This window comes from Phoxinus phoxinus (genome assembly GCF_949152265.1).
Source record: "Phoxinus phoxinus genome assembly, chromosome: 11".
Taxonomy (NCBI): Eukaryota; Metazoa; Chordata; class Actinopteri; order Cypriniformes; family Leuciscidae; genus Phoxinus; species Phoxinus phoxinus.
This window is the reverse complement of record NC_136886.1, coordinates 23,810,315-23,827,216: the sequence shown is the minus strand read 5'-3', so window position 1 is coordinate 23,827,216 and position 16,902 is coordinate 23,810,315. Positions and strand designations below refer to the sequence as shown.

The 16,902-nt window shown below is 36.7% G+C and overlaps 1 protein-coding gene across 1 annotated transcript in view; it reads right to left on the bottom strand.

Moving 5' to 3' along the window:
- Window positions 1-16,902, bottom strand: part of ube2o (ubiquitin-conjugating enzyme E2O) — a 46,768-nt gene that overhangs the window by 13,626 nt on the left and 16,240 nt on the right. Inside the window, exons 4-10 of the mRNA XM_079629103.1 lie at window positions 16,190-16,287; window positions 15,938-16,001; window positions 15,272-15,415; window positions 15,001-15,110; window positions 14,116-14,266; window positions 2,869-2,971; window positions 2,350-2,695 (exon numbers count right to left, since the gene is read on the bottom strand). Coding sequence (XP_079485229.1) covers window positions 2,350-2,695; window positions 2,869-2,971; window positions 14,116-14,266; window positions 15,001-15,110; window positions 15,272-15,415; window positions 15,938-16,001; window positions 16,190-16,287 — 1,016 coding nt within the window. The remainder of the gene's footprint in view (window positions 1-2,349; window positions 2,696-2,868; window positions 2,972-14,115; window positions 14,267-15,000; window positions 15,111-15,271; window positions 15,416-15,937; window positions 16,002-16,189; window positions 16,288-16,902) is intronic.

Here is a 16,902-nt window from a genome sequence, read left to right as displayed (position 1 = left end):
TCCACGTCTGATGAGATGTAAGTCTTAAAATATTATTCTGTGTTAAATATAAACATATTTATAAACACATATATTAACACAGAGCTTTAGAATGCGACCAAAATTTTTAAGGTTGCACAATTTTTCCTAGGTCGTACCAGTGCACCTAACGTCCTTGCATCCACTGCTTCTCCACGAACGAAGCGCTTGTTCTCTTCTGACAGAACTCACACTCAATGTTCTATTTTGAAATGTTTTATTTTGCTAAAAGGGCCCCTATTATAGATTTTTGAAAATTACCTTTCATGTAGCATGTAATATAGCTCTAAGTGAATGAAAACATCCTGCAAAGTTTTAAATCTGAAAGTGCATCGTATATAAAGTTATTGTCTTTCAAAAGTAAGAGTCGACTCCGAGTCCGAGTTTTTCAAACGAGTCATAAGCCGTTTCGTCGTGACGTCAAGACGAAACATTAGCCCGCCCACTTATTGCGAGTGCGGACACCAGGGAAACTTAAACCTCAAACTGGCAGCTGATTCCTGTGGATACAGGACAGCATCATGTCGAGGAGACGCTGTGCTCTACAATGTGACAGTAAATAAAAAAAGATTTCACTGCCCAAGGACGAGCATGTGAAGAATCTGTGGTTAAAATTAATCTTTGATACTACATGATACTACAGCAGTATAATCCTAAACTTTTCCTTTTACCTTTATTTTAATGACGACTGCTTCTCAAATATCCGAGTTCAATACAGGATTCGCAAACTGCTTGCTCTTGAAAGACGGTGTTCAAAATACTAGTTTTGAGTTTTACATTGTGTAGGTCTCCATGCTAACTGGCTAACTCATGTTATCACTGTCTTACTGAAATACTTCTGCTAATCAGCTGTGGGCCACTACGACGTCATTGTTCGTTACTGTGTTTAGTTTACGGTGTAGGAAGCCTCAGGACACGCAGAGCTGTCGTTGTTATGGCAATGGCAGTTTTTGTTTTCGATGCATCATAGTAGTTCGGTACAGGCATCAGCTCCTCGCAGCATATCGTGTGTGTGACGGAGGAATTCCTGCCGCTGTTTTGACTCCTTTACACATTTTATAAGCTCTTCACGTGTTCTCAGCTGGTCAAAATATCATATGTAGGCTATGCACATACAACGGGCCCAGCACACAGCATTGTTTTGGATGTTAGGTAAGTTCCGTCTCAAAATAGGCAATACGTCATAAACGCAGACCAATCAGATTGTGAATATATCCCTGTGCCTTTTGGTTTGGTAATAAAAATGGCAAACTATATTTGTTTTTATATTTGGACATATATATATATATTTATTTATTTATTTATTTTTGGGTCCGGATCAAACGCACCAAGCGAACAAAACTACAAGTGTGAACACACCCTAATATTAAAAAGGGAGTGTTATTTGTGTTATTGTTTTGTTAATATGATCCATTTTGTCTCTCTTCTAGTGAGCTGGAAAGAAATGGCATAATATATATGCACAACAAGAACATTTTCAATAGGACAAAGACATTACAAAAACATCCATGTTATGCCAAAGTGATATAATACAATATATAATATAATATAACACGTCTCCTCAGCAATCTCCATACTATGAGAGACAGGTGAACGGATACAGAGCTCAACAAGGTAAGGTTTTATTATACTGTCCCTAGTCTCTCTGCATGCACATCAAAATGCTATTTTGACTTTGTAGCATCCATAAGACCACAAAACAAAATGATCAAAACGGATGGAAATCATAATCATAATTGTAACTATTTTAGTTGCAATTCAACTTAATGATTTGATTATAATGACATTGCACTGAAATGCACTGTTCCTGCATTAATTAGTATTTAACCTAAAGTAAATTATTTGCTGTTTAGTCATTGGTCAGATCTTATTGCAGTAACTACTCCAAGGGAGCAACTTTTAGTTCGCTTGTTACTCGTTTTGACTAAATCGTTAAAAAGACATGGCTCATAAAAATAATACGAGTGCTGACTGCTTCAGTTGTCTGCGTTCAGTTTTCAAATGTTTTTCAATGGTTTCCTGGACTTTCTTATTTCCTGATGGGTTTTAATATGGGCACCAAAAAAAAAAAAATAAAAACACTACCCATGCCCTGACACACAGCATAAGTGAAACATGCCGTATAACCATAACCAGCGTCAAAGGTCAAGAAAATCATTCAGTGATTTAGAATTGTTTGTCGATTTGCAAACCTAATGATCAATTATGTCAGTTAGGACTGAAAGATATTTAAGGGTGATCCTGCAAGTATTGCACTATGATCTACTGTACAACATTTATCTGGCACGGCATGATCATTTCTGAACTCACAAATCAAAAACATTCATTCACCTGTCTCCTGGTTTAAACTCGCGTGAAAACTTAGTCCTCTTCTTCTTGTGTTTTCTCTTTAGGTTGCGGATAGAGAGAGGAATGCTCTTTTTTCGAGTTGGGCCACTCTGCAGTGAGGCCGTAGAGCTGGCAGAGGAAGTGACAGAGCTGGTATCATCTGTATCATCACCTGGCTCCTCATCTGACTCTTGGTCCCCCAAATGGGCCCATTGTCCCTGAAGAGTATCCAATGGTGGCTCCTTTCCCTCTTCCAGAGCATTCTGGCATGGAACAGGACCATTGTTGGGGTAGCATGGAACAGAATTATCATCAGAACAATCCTGTTCCTGCACTGATCTCTTTTCACCTGAAGCATAAGACATGGTACAAAACATCATACAATGTCTTAGCATCAAAAATAAAGTGAAAGATTAAATACATATTTGAATAGGATATTGAAGAAACAATTACATAGACCATGCTGACTATTTACAAATCAGTTCAGTTTGTTGTTTAAAAGTGAATAAAACAGTGCAGTACCTTCTATGCTGTCCGTTTTCTCAGTTGACTGTGAATTGTTACTCTGTGAGTCTGCATTTTCTGGAATTTTCTTTCCCACTTCTTTTCTAAACATTCTTTTTAACTGAAAAAAATTATCAAAAAGCAAGAACAGGAAATTACAATAGCCAAATGATTTATTTTAATTTAGTAAAAACTGTTTAAATACTAGTTAAGACATGATATTTCAACCAACTGACCAAAACTATTAGGGCTGTCAGGATTCCTTGATTAAATTCGATAACTCGATTTAAAAAAAAAAAACTCTATTGCAATTTTCCTGTGTCGATTAACCAGCAAAATACCGGGAGTGGCACATTCCACGGATGAGAATCCATGAACCGTATTATTAGACAGTTTTCAAAAAAATCATAATATAGCACAGTGCTGTTGTGAAACCACAAAGGCTGCTATTCAGTTAAATAAATATTTGCATTGAACAATCTTCTTCAGAGTAATTAGATCGAATAACTTTATGCAGCTGTCTTCCTTACAGTCTGGGAAAAGTCCAAGACCAGATGGGTACCCGGTGGAATTCTATAAAGTGTTTTGGCAAAAACGTTTCCACTATACTATTATTGGATATGTTTAATGGATTCAAAAAAGGCCTTCACCCTCAGACCCTCAATCATGCTTCTATTTCTCTTCTTTTGAAAAAAGACAAGGCCCCATTAGACTGTACTTCCTTCCATCCGATAAGTTTGCCAATATAAATTTCAAACTGTAATCGACATAGCTGGCTTTAAAATTGGAACACGTTCTTCCAACTATTATTTAATTAGACCAAACAGGTTTTATTCTGAATCGTCACTTATACTCCAATCTCAGGCAGCTTTTTAATATTAATATATATATATATATATATATATATATATATATATATATATATATATATATATATATATATATATATATATATATAAATTATTCCTTTTATACTTTGAATTATACTTTATAATTATATATATAATTTATTTCCTAAACCAAATTTATCCAAAGTATAAAACAAATAATTTATATGTATATTTTTATAAATTTATAAATTTATTTAATGGATTAAGTTGCTTTATTTATCCCCACTGGCTGCAGTAAGGACAAACAAGATTCAATCGGATTATTTTTGCGATTATATTGCTCTACAAAAAAGGATGGCCCTCTTTTATTTCCAGTTGCCATTGAACCCCTTTTTATTGCCCTTCGATCTAACTGTGCCATTACTGAATTTCTTTACATGTGGATGATTTACTTCTTTATGTTTCTGTTTCCGTACCTGCTTCCCTGGCCACTCTTCAATGCTTCGGTCAAATTTCAGGTTATAAATTTAACTTGTAAGTAGCCTAACTTGTAAGTAGTTAACTAAGTAGCCTAGTTTTTCATATCTTGAAATTTATGTTACACATAAATATGCAGATCTATTTAAACCAAATTGGACTCTTTTGTTGTCCAGAACTAGGGATGATTTTGATTGATGGTCCCTTCTGAATCTCTCTTTAGCTGCTCAAATTAATGCTGTAAAGATGTTTGTTGTCCCACAATTTTTATATTTGTTTCAATGCATTCCTATCTTTCTCCCACAGAATTTTTTTTATTTTTTCAAGATTTAGACTGCAAGATACTGGGATTTATCTGGTTTCTCCCCAGATTACGTAAAGTATATTTGCAAAGACCCAAGCCATTGGAGGGTTTGGCATTCCCTAACCTGAGGTTCTATTATTGGGCCACCAATATTAGAGATTTAAAATGTTGGCTTCAAAATAAAAATCTAGAATCTCTTCCTTCATGGCTTAAGATGGAAGCAAAATCCACTAAACACAGCTCACTGAATGCTTCAGTAAATTCTCACATTCTTCTACCTCACCTTTTGCTAAGGTGTTAGTGTAGGTATCTGATAGTTAAGACCACTCTTAAAGGTCCCATGGCATTGATTATTTTATTATTTTATAATGTTTCCTGCGGTGCCCTTATAATGCGAGTATGTTTTTTAGATCAAAAATTGTCATAATTTAGAAATAAAAGCCATTTTTCATAGCCTGATTTTAGCCTCTGATTCGAATGCTCATTTTGAAGGGGCATGTCTGCTGTGAGACTCCACTGCCGTGATTGGCTGACATGCTTGCATATGAAATAGCTAGCATTATATGTGGAACTCTTTAGAATACTTTTACTATTACAGCTATTATACGTTTTTACTATTACAGCTATCGAGATTATCAAATCGTGAGAAGTTTTTAAAGTATTTAGATATATTCCCAATCCCATTACATAAAAGGTTGCAGTGATGAGCATTGAGCAGATGACAGTCTGTTGATCGCGAGAATGAAGATCTTATTGCAACGCAGTTTCTGCACTCTCACTGATGCTTTCACCAATGTAAACACAATGTAAATACAGTAAGAGCTTCGTTGTGCAGTGTAACAGCGTTGATTTCATAACGAGTTTTGCAAGTGTCCAGATAAACTTGTGATTTAAAGCTGTGTGATTGACAGCTTGGGCAATTGGAAAGGGATTGTTCTTTGATCGCTTTCTGTATATATTTTAATAACAGTTTAAATAAGATTATTTTCATCCCACTAAGAGAAACGATGTGAAGTTGATCTTTTAGTCACTGGCTTGATTTACCGATGCATAAACAGCATTGAACACAGATTTTGAGAGAAAGATGATCTGTCTGAACTTGAACAATTACACATCAGAAATTGTTGCTTGGTAGCTCGATCGATTTATTTTCAGACGTTCAGCAAGGCCAGCTCTGTATTGGCCCAAGTTGAGGAAACAGTCATCGGTGAAATGTTTTTTTTAAAGAAATCTAACCAATAAATATCGTTTTGTAGCTCTTTAATATGTCTGACAGATTGCTGTAGAGCCTCAGTTAAATCTGCTCGTGAACCGATTAATCTCTTCCTTTTAGTTAATTTATAGCATCAAATAAACATGAATGAACATAAGAAGGAATGTTGTTTTAACCGCGGAAAGACGTCAGTACATGTTTTTCAAGTTCAAATCCTCCAAAGTTAATCTACTACCTCTTCTGATTGCTTTGTCAGACAAAAATGGCAGATTAGGCGGATGGCGGATAATGATTGGTCAGATCGCCTGTCAATCAAACTCCCTTGCGAAGGGTCAATTCTCTGGACGGGCAAAGCAGAGAATGGGGAGGTAACCTTTCCCCTATGACGACATATGGGGAAGATTCCAGATTCGCTCATCTGAGCTTTCATTTTCTCAAAGGCGGAGCCACTGGGGGACCATAGGCAGGCTAGGGGAACTCATATTAATGTTAAAAAAACCTCATAAAGTGAATTTTTCATGCCATGGGACCTTTAAGACTTGGGCTCAATTACAGTCATACTCAATCCATGCTCCGATAGCCACTAATCAAGTCTTTTACACTTTTACAGAGCAAAGACGTGCACTGTTGTTTATTATAGAAAAGCTAGATTGTCAAAGATGTTTCTCCAGCATGTGACAGATGCTGTCAGACTCCAGCAAACCTGATTCATATGTTGTGGCATTGCCTTTCATTATATAATTATTGGACCAATATTTTTTCCAACTTTGTCATTTATTGCAAGGGAAAGAATTGAACCAAATTCTCTCACTGCTTTGTTCAGAATTTGTCCCTCAGTAGTATCCTTGTCAACTCTAAAAAGATGCCTTTTTCACTCTGCTGGCTAGGAGACATATATTGGTGTATTGGAAGTCCAAAATGCCCCCTTCACATTCTCGTCGGCTATCCGATGTTCTTTATTTTATTAAGTTATAAAATATAAGATTTTTCCTCAAGAAGTGTTCAAAAGTTGTAGAAGTTGTGGAGTTATACGTTTATGAGTATGTCTCAGAGCAGCTCCGTTCTCAGTAAATGTTGCTACACAAAAACTCAGTCTCTGCATGTGCTGTTTGTTTTGGTTTCCAAAAACATGCATTTAAGAACAAGGTCTGATGCGCTTTGTGTTTCATTCTAAGTGCTGTACTGTTATCATTTAAATGTGTGGAGCGTGTCTCAGCAGCTCGATTAACAAATTCCATCTCTGCATATGTTTGGGTTGTGAAGGGAGTGGATTCTGGAATCCACTGGTGCTACAATGTATATCTAATACATATAGTATTATAATCAGGGTATTAATCAAAATGTTCCCTTCTAAATATCAAACAAGTAGAATGACTTCTCTAAGCTTATAAGATTTTAATTGGTTATAGAAGTTACCAGTGTGATTACTGAAATGTTCTTTTCATGCAATCTCTAATGTCTGTTTTTGATATCTGAGAGGGTCTGGCCCATGCCAGGAATGCAGTTACAGTGCTCATTTAGCCTGGCTTCCAGAGATGAAATATGGCCTCATTTTGTTTGTGAAAGGTCTTCAATGTGTTAAAACGTATATCTGTTCTTCTATTTCTATATTAAAATGTACTCTCACTGAGAGAAAGAACATGTTATCTTGATGTTTTGGGAAGAGTCTCCCATTTATAGTTAGAGCCCGACCAAATCCAACCTTGCTGAAGCCGTTTGTCTGTGTGTGTGTTAGTATTCTTGATTCCTACCAGTGATGTGCGGGTCAATGTATAAACAACCCGCACCCGACCGACGTTTTCAACTAACCCGCCCGCAACTCGGACCGCAAAAAAAAAAGAAATATTGTACCCGATCCGCTTCCTGACCCGCATTTTTTTAAAGTAGCTAATAAATGCTCATAGTAGCGTCATTGGGCCATAGACGTAGGAACTAGTGGTGCGGGTGCAGCATTTTTCTGAATGCTGTATGATATAGCCTAGTGTTATGAAATAAAGGCTTGATTTATTCATTTATTTCGTTTAATTTTCTTAACAATTAAGATGCTGCATGTGTTTATCCAGTCTAATCGAAGTGTGCGTCTCTCCCCCGACTTTCCCAACAAAAATCCCGCCCCCTCTCAGAAAATACATAAAACTGACATTACTGAGCTATATGCGTTTAAAAGTAGCCTATTAAAATGGCATTGCTCAGTACAACGTTTTGGGAAATCGGGCATTTTGTCCCGCGTCAGCTTTTATTCAAAAGTTAATAGCGCGCTCAACATTCAAAAGGTAAATAAGGATTTCCCACTTTCATCTCTGCCTGCAGACTGAGCTTGTGCGTCATCTTCGCGCCAGTTATTCAGACAATAAAGCGTAGGCCTATATATTTCATAGAAAATTGTGTCTAGTACTATATAAATTACAAAGGTTTAATTGGCATCTTTATTTCAAACGACCCGACCGACCGCGACCCGAACATCATTAAAAATATTTTTGGATGACTAGTAACCGCGGGTAACCGCAGGCACCCGCTCATTTTGGATCAACCCGCACATCACTGGTTCCTACACATTTTCCATTTCAAAATTCCATACTTTTCCAGACTCAAATTTCCAAACCTCTCTGTAGATTTTCAGACCATATTTAAAGTGCCCCTATTATGCTTTTTCAAATATTCCCTTTCATGCAGTGTGTAATGCAGCCTTTTGAAAGGATATGAAGACGAAAGAACACGCGATAAATAAAGTTGTTTATCAAAAGAAAGAATCGACTAAACGAGTCATCAGGAATTTGAATCTTACTTCCGTGACGGCTACACGTCACGGGGTAACACATTTGCCTAATGCCCACCTATGTTTTATGTTGTTCGCCCGCAAACAACTTGACCCGTCCTCAAACACTGTAGCTGGTTCGTGTTGTGTATGTTGAGAAGACGCTGTTATGCTCTGCAAAATGTATATATTTTCTACTGGGTGTTCAAAATATGTAGTTTTGTGTTTTATATTGTGTAATTCTCCGGCTAACTCATGTTAATGTTACATCAGTCATTCGGCTAATGTATGCACTATTATTAATACAGTTAATGATACAGTTCCCACATGTGCACCACAATAAATTAGAAATATAAGCGGTTTGTTGATGGACATTCACTTGTTAATGCTGATGGTGAGGAATTATAGCTGCAACATCTCATAATGTTTAGTACTGAGTAGTGCATCACTGAGAAACACTGAGTCCTGCTCGAGTCGTCCTTGCGATGAAGGTTCAGGTTGAATAACTAGTTCTTCCAATATTTCATCATCGGACTCGCGCTGGGATTGATATGGTAAATTCAACGTCATAGTTACTGTCTTTACAGTATGTAATCACTGAGGACTGAGCAAGCCTCCGGAGCTGAAGTTCAGTTATGGTAATGTGTGTTTAGCTTCCGACAGGCGCTGTAAGCGGTCGGCCAATCACACCAGACTGGGCCGTTTGGCCAATCAGAGCAGAGCAGGCAGCAGAAAGGAGGGATTTAAAGAGACTGAATCATCGGACGATTCGTTTGAGAATCATTGAAAAATGTGGTGATGTACAATGTATGAGAAAATTAAAACAGTTATTTATATCCTTTATAAATCCTATATACTGTAGTGTCAGTAGGAAATATCAGTTTACATTTCCAAACTTTTATTTTGCCATTGTAATAATCCAGTGAGATTTGTATATGCATAAGGAGATCTGATCTCACCTTCATCGAGTTCATCTGGGATTGAAGAAACAGAAAAAAAATACTAAATCCAGAAGAACTGTGGCAACGTCTCCAAGACGCTTGAAGAAACCTTACAAAGCTACCTGAAAAGCTATGTGCAAGTGTACCTGGACAACAGCTGTTTTAAACGCAAAGGGTGCTCACATCAAATATTGATTTGATTCAGTTAATAGAAGCTAATTGATAAATAAAATCTGTTTATGACATTAATTTGGAAAGCATCCTCACTTTACAGCATTTTTACACAAGTGCCTAAAACGTTTCACAGTATTGTAGCTTTGCAGGAAGGTTTCTTCAAGCGTCTCGGAGACATTGATGCAGTTCTTCTGGATTTAGTCCGTCTCAGGGTTTTTTCTGTTTCTTCATGTAATCACAGACAGAATCAATGATGGTGAGATCATATCACCATCTTGTCACTTATCACTCCTTGTGCATACAAAAATCTCACTGGATTATTACAATTAATGGCTAAATTAATGTTTGGAAATGTAAGCTGACACACTACAGCAAAATATGTAAATAACTAGCTCAAAACAATTTTTGGGGGGGTGAAAATACTAAAGTGCCTAAGACATTTGCACAGTAGTGTATATATATATATACAGACTTTTGCATGCACACAAGAACCTTTTCCGTGCCCTCGAGAAACTATTCACATGCGCACAGGAATTGTTTGTATGCTTACAATTTACAATTACGCATTACAATTTCTAGTTTTATATACCGGTACTATAACCTTTGTGCGTCCCTGCCAGCTTACTATGAAGAAAAAGAGAGCAAACATACACATGAATCGAGGCCGATTTGCTCAAAATTGGGCTTTCATTAGGGCAGTACTAGGGCTGTGCGATATATCGAAAATATCGAAATATCGCAAATTCGCATATCGCGATATGCATATCGTAATGATTTGCGATAAATGAACAAAATAATACAAAGCTATATAGTTTTACGACACAGATCATCTGACATGCGGACGTTAGTTGTGTGTGTGCGTGCGCATAGCGCCCGCGTGCTCACTGCTCTGACGTCTGACCATCAACAAGCCAGCACGCAGTGAGTGACGCGCTCATAGCAAACTAATATGATAAAATGAGCCAGCCTGAGACATCCGCAGCTGCTGCCGACGATTTAGTGCCAAAACGAAGAAGCACCTCAAAGATATGGCAGTTTTTTGGATTTAAAAGAGATGACCACATGCAGACTGAAGTTATATGTAAAACATGTAAATCTCGTGTAGCAACGAAAACGGGAAACACTTCAAATCTGTTCAGTCACCTCAAAGCAAAGCACAACGATTTGTATCAGCAATGCTCGGCAGAAAAATCTTCAAGCTCAGGTGAATCAACCCTCGTTCACCAACCCAAGCAACAATCCATATCATCAAGCTTCGAAAGCATAACACCATATCCTGTAAGTTCCCGCCGTCATAGTGAGATAACCAAGGCCATTACACGCTATCTGGCAAAGGATATGGTTCCGATCGCCACAGTCGGGAAACCAGGGTTTTTCTTGGCAAAAACAAAACAAAAAGAGAGCAAAGTAGTAACTCCACTGTTTCTCAAGTGTTTTTGTTTACTTGAATGTTCATGTTTTCAGGTTAATGTAGGCCTAACTATATAGTGGAGCAAAGTATTAGTGATATTTTTATTTTCTGTTTGTTTACATTGTTAAAATGTAATTGTAACATTTAAATGTAATGTTAAAATGTAATTTGTGTTAATGCAACATAAAAAAAACTGCTGTTGTTCACTTTCAAAAGTTGTAGTGATTTCTTTCCCCTAAATAATTTGAAATTTTGGTTATATGATTTCTCTTAATACAATTTTAATTGATTTTAGAAAAATAAATATCGTATCGCATATCGAATATCGCATTATTTAGCAAGATATCGCATATCGCATTTTTCTTCAATATCGCACAGCCCTAGGCAGTACATTATATTTTAAGGGCTTAGGTCTGCTTTAACACATACTCTATGACGGCCAAGAAACGACGCCGTGAAATGGACTGATGGTGCAATAGGTGGCTCAGTGTGCATTGTCTAAGCTAAGTTTAATGGTTTCTCATGCGCACACAAAAGTCTGCATATTTTTTATTTTTGCAAAGATCCTTTTAGTGGCTCTGTAATACGGTGCTAAGAATATCATGATAAGATACCCAAAACGCTTATAACCTGCATTTTTGCATAATAAAAAAGTGCACCTTGAATTCAGTCGTATTTGACAATCACTAAACAGCAGCCATGAAAAAAACACTTCTATGATAAATCTATAATCATTAAATTCTTAACATTCTATACTTTTCTATTTCTATACTTTCTTAACTCAGGGTCCTGGTGGCAGCCGTACAGACTATGGAGATGTGCTACTGCCTATCAGTCCATGTGTGGAAAATGTACTTTATCTATGTAATAGATCTGTTTATCTATTTCTTAGCCAATCAAAATCATTCAAACTGAATTAATAACGTAGCTTAGACCTTGGTGAAGGGTATAATTGCTGTGATCTTTGTAAATATAGAGGGGCGGCCTACGTATGAACTCCTTGTGAGTCTTTAAGCTGACTTCTGTTAGATCAAACTGCAAACTATCTTCAGTTGAAAAATAAATCTTAAATTTATTATAATTCTGACTCTTGTCTTAAATTGACTGCACTTCTAACTCTTGGTCTTCATTAATCATATCTGGTCATTGGCTCTTTAACTGTAAATTCCCTAACAGTTGCTTATAACGTTCATCTGAATACGCAACATGCGCCATTTCACTAGATTTGTAATGTAAATAATATATAAACCCAAGCCAACACAGCAGAATACATCAATATGTTTCTAAATACTGTTTCTAAATATAAACTGTTGTTCATTGCGATTTCAAAATAAAGATTTAAACCCTCACTCTGAGTTTGCATGTTTTGATGTCCACATGTTCTTGTTCAACTAATTACAGTGACTGTAGCATTTATATCATAAAGAAGTGGCCAAATATTAAAGATTAAGTGGACATTTGAATTAAATGTTGTTTGGCCAATATTAAACAAGGATTTGATCATGCTGTATGTGTAACATCACCAGGCAGGCCGTTTGCGCCCTCTGCAGGCATTTGTTAGAATTTGTCATTTACATACATTTATTATGTTTATGTAATGTATATTACATTAAAGCCCCTGGTTTCACGGACTAGGCCTGTCTGTGAAACCAGGCCTATGTATTTGAACAGTGTTGTCCAATAAAACCACATGATTCCTTGCTTTTGATACTTTATTTGAACCAATAATTTTTGCCTCATCGTTATTATACCCATGTGTTTTAAGTATTTTAATGGTTATTGTTCACTTAGGTCTATTTTCATTACCACAAAAAATGGTCTGATTAATCGATTAATCTTTTAAATAATCGACCGATTGCTTGATTGCCAAAATAATCGTTAGTGACAGACCTACAAACTATACTCAGGAGTCAGGACTTAGGGGGCTTTCACACTGGGCTTGTTTGCTGCGGTCCGAGCGCAATTGTTCCTTTACATCCTGAACAAGCTCACACCTGAGTCCGTGTTGCTCTCACATTCACATTTACCAAGATAACTATTATATATACTACTAACGGTTTGACGTGATATGATAAGCATTAGATAGATAAGTGATATGATAGTATGTTAGATTTAATCAGTTCGATTTACTGCAATGCTTTTTTCCCCTTAGTTGGTCAGAACAAAAGTGGATGTTACTTGTTCAAATGACATTTTCCGGTGAAAATTCTTATGTTGGTCATACTTCCAAAAAAGTAGAATGTGATTCCGAATGACAGTATCCAAAACCGGCGCAGTGACTGACAGCCGCACATTCTCCTCAAAACATTGGATTCATCCGCCCTGTGCCGTGCTGAGGCACAACCCACGTAAAGTTGATAATTCCGCGAATAACTGCAATTGCAGATTTAGAACAGAGATGGCGACAAAGAGGAAAAACTATGGACTGCAGCTTTAATAAACCAGTAAACTTTATATCCGTAAAATGTCTCGATGAGCTGTCATAAAGTGTGCACTCCAATGCTGTGATCAGTAATGTTAGGCCTATCGCTCCGGAGACTGTAAGCTGGATCACGAACAGTTGGTACAGATCCATCCTCGAGTAACAAGAGATTAAAAGAAGATAGCTATGTTCATTCTTACATCCAACAACAAAACACCTCAATCGCTTAGAAGACATTCTTGTCTACAGTTGCTCCGGCTTCGAAACAATGGCGGACTGTGTACCGTTCACTCGGGGCGGGTCTATGCTAACACGGCAGTGTCAGTCAACAGTCATGGGCGGGGCTTGTGCAAAAGTATGTCACATTGTCCCGAATCTGAGAAAGGCTTGTTCTGAGACAGTGCTTATGATTTATATCTGTAAAGCAGCTTTGAAACAATTTTTTTAAAAAGCACTGGGTGGATTTTTTATAATATGTGCCCTTTAAGACATAACATATTTACAATTAAGCAAAAATTACCAAATTTTTACCAAAAAGTTTATTTTTGAGCAATGGAATATAGCCACTTCTTAAATCACTCTGGTAGTGGACTGAGTAGGTACTCTGTACTACTGATACTGTAGAATCAAGTTAGTGCAGCGGTACTGATACTTTAGACACCTATACTCAGCAGAACTTATAACTACAAAGAATTTGCTTTTCAAAAGACACGCCAGATATGGTTAAATCATCCATACCTTTCGAACAACAGGGTCCTCGGGGTGAGCAGGTATCCCCTCTGGCCCCTCACAAGTGATCCGTGTGGTTTCACTCTTGGCGGGAAAAACATACAGGGATCTTTCCCCAAGTTGCCTTTGAGTATGATCAAAGTAGCCCAGTCGCTTTACCCTGAACATTAGAGAAAGTCAAGAGAATATATTTAATTGAAAAATTGTAACATCTGGATTAGTAACATTGGTGGTGGTTGAGGATGTCCCCCCTTCTATGTAAAGCGCTTTGAGTGGCGAGAAAAGCGCTATATAAATGTAATGAATTATTAGTAAGCCTAGACAAATAACTTGCTAGACAGCAAGTTGTTCCTTAGGTAAATCACAATTTTAAGCACTCAGATGTTTAAGTGCCCCATATAAATACTTTTGTTTCCAGTGCAAAATGGGAAAATGTTACAAAAAGGGCTATCAATTTAAGTAAGTGCAATTGGTTAAAAAAAAAAAATGAAAAAGCCCCCCTTTCCATTATTAAATCAATCAATCAATCAATCAATCAATCAATCAATCAATCATTTAATCAGCCATCCTGTCGAAAATCTGCCCAGACCTAGTTGTAAAGGAATACACCTGTATAAACACCCCCTAAGGTAATTTCTGTGGACTAGTGATAAGATTTACAACATGGAAATTAAAAAAAGTTATATATTGACTGTTAAAAAAGCTCATGGGATGCCAAACATCTTTTGAGATTTCACTGGTCTTTTCCTCTTTGGATTACTGTCCATCTATCTCAGTGACAATCTTTCTGGCAGTTTAGTGAATAGGCATGTGAATAATTTGTTTTAAATTTTAAATCAATCGACAGGCCTAGTTATAAATAATCAAAACTGCAGTGTGGAAAGCTGATTGTACCTGCAAAGGTTTTCCTGTGTGATGGTTGAAGGTGGTGGAAAGACACTGTCTGACCCCTTTGGAGAGTAACTTTTTGTAATCCATGTCACCTTTAGCTCCACCACTTGAACCTGTAATTATACAAAGATTTATTGTACGAGACATATGCAACTAGAAATGTAAATTATTAAAACATGTTGAGACATATAGCAGAAGTCTGATTTGGTTTCGTTATTTCGACATTTCCAATTACAGAATTCTTGTCTCAGTCGGAGTCAAACTTTTGTCTTACCTCCTCCACAACAACTCTGAACTTGCTTTTCTTACTGAGAACAGGCTTCACACCGTACAGCCACTGCACGTTAGCAAAAACCTTTGAGGGCCCAATCAAAACCTGACCCGGATAGAACCCATAGGCATCGTCAAAGAACAAACCCTGGATTAAAAGCAGAGCAACATTTCATACTGAGACATTCAACAAGTTGAGTCAGACAGCTGCATAATGCATAAATTAAACATAATGGCCTAGGTTTCACAGACAGGGCTTACGTTAAGCCAGTATTAGGCCCTATGTAGATTTTATAAACATGCCGTAGAAAAAAAAAACATTACTGGTGTGCAGTTGAAACAAAACAATGGTACTGACATGACATGTTGGATCTGTTTTAACTGAAAGCAACTTGCACTGATATACATTTAAATATGTCAGTGCAAGTTGCTTTCAGTTAAAACAGCTCCAACGTGCATTTTAGTTTGGGACTAGGCTTAAGCCTTGTCTTTGAAACTGTGGGAAAAGGTTTTTATAGCACAGTATAACACTGGAGCCAATAAAAATGACTTGACCAGCATAATTCAACTGACACACTGTGAATACCGTTATATCACCCAGCCCTAATGAATAATACATTACCACATAATTGATAATACAGACAAGAACACAAACATTCTTGGCACCTACCACGTCACTGACGTGAGGGTAAATATCATAGAGTTTTGCACCATCTTCCTCACTCATGGAACATCTTCAGTGAAAAAATAAATTGTATTAAACACAACACTTCAGTACAAATCCTAAAAAGTTAGTTTATGTAGCAATCTTTCTTCTCTACGATGGAGTTGTACTTGAACAAGATTGAAGGTTTAACATGTTCAGCATCATACTGCATGACCCACACTGACGTGAAGTAATAAGATATTGTGATTACATTACCGTGCACCGTTGGAAAGCTTCACAACGATTTGGATGCTGAGATCATACACCTTTCCAAGCCAGAAATCATATACAATGTAGTCACCATACATAAATGCCTATAGACAGGTACAAAACACAGATACATAATAATTAGTTAACTATCTATTAGTCATACATTTTAAGATGCTTTATGGAAATTACTATTAATATTTGTAATTGTGTGTCAGTAGTAGAGTTTTCATTTTTAATCCCTTATGACAATGTTCCCTCCACCAGAATGTGGACTTACACAACGTACACAATTATTAGCATTCCCTACATTTAGGACATTGTGCAACCTCCCGTTACCAAGATAACAAATTTAATTTAGGCTTTAATTGACATAAAAAAATATTGACACATATGCATAGAAATTAGACAGCTCATCACATATGGTAAGCATAGAAGCTCAAACATGCATGCTGCAAGAGAACTAAGGAGGTTTGTTCAAGGGCGTGAAGCACGCACAAGCTTTCCCATTTACCATTTGTACTGTAATCATGTGCTCTTTGTATGCACTCATATGTGAATTTAAAAAAAGACCATTCAAAATGAAACTAAAATAAATTTATATATAGTTAATAATGTAGTGCACATTTACAAACTCCCATTTTTATTTTTATTAACAGAAATATTTCTTCATTGTTAGTTTTTGCCTTCATTATAATTTTCATTAATAATCTCTTAAAACT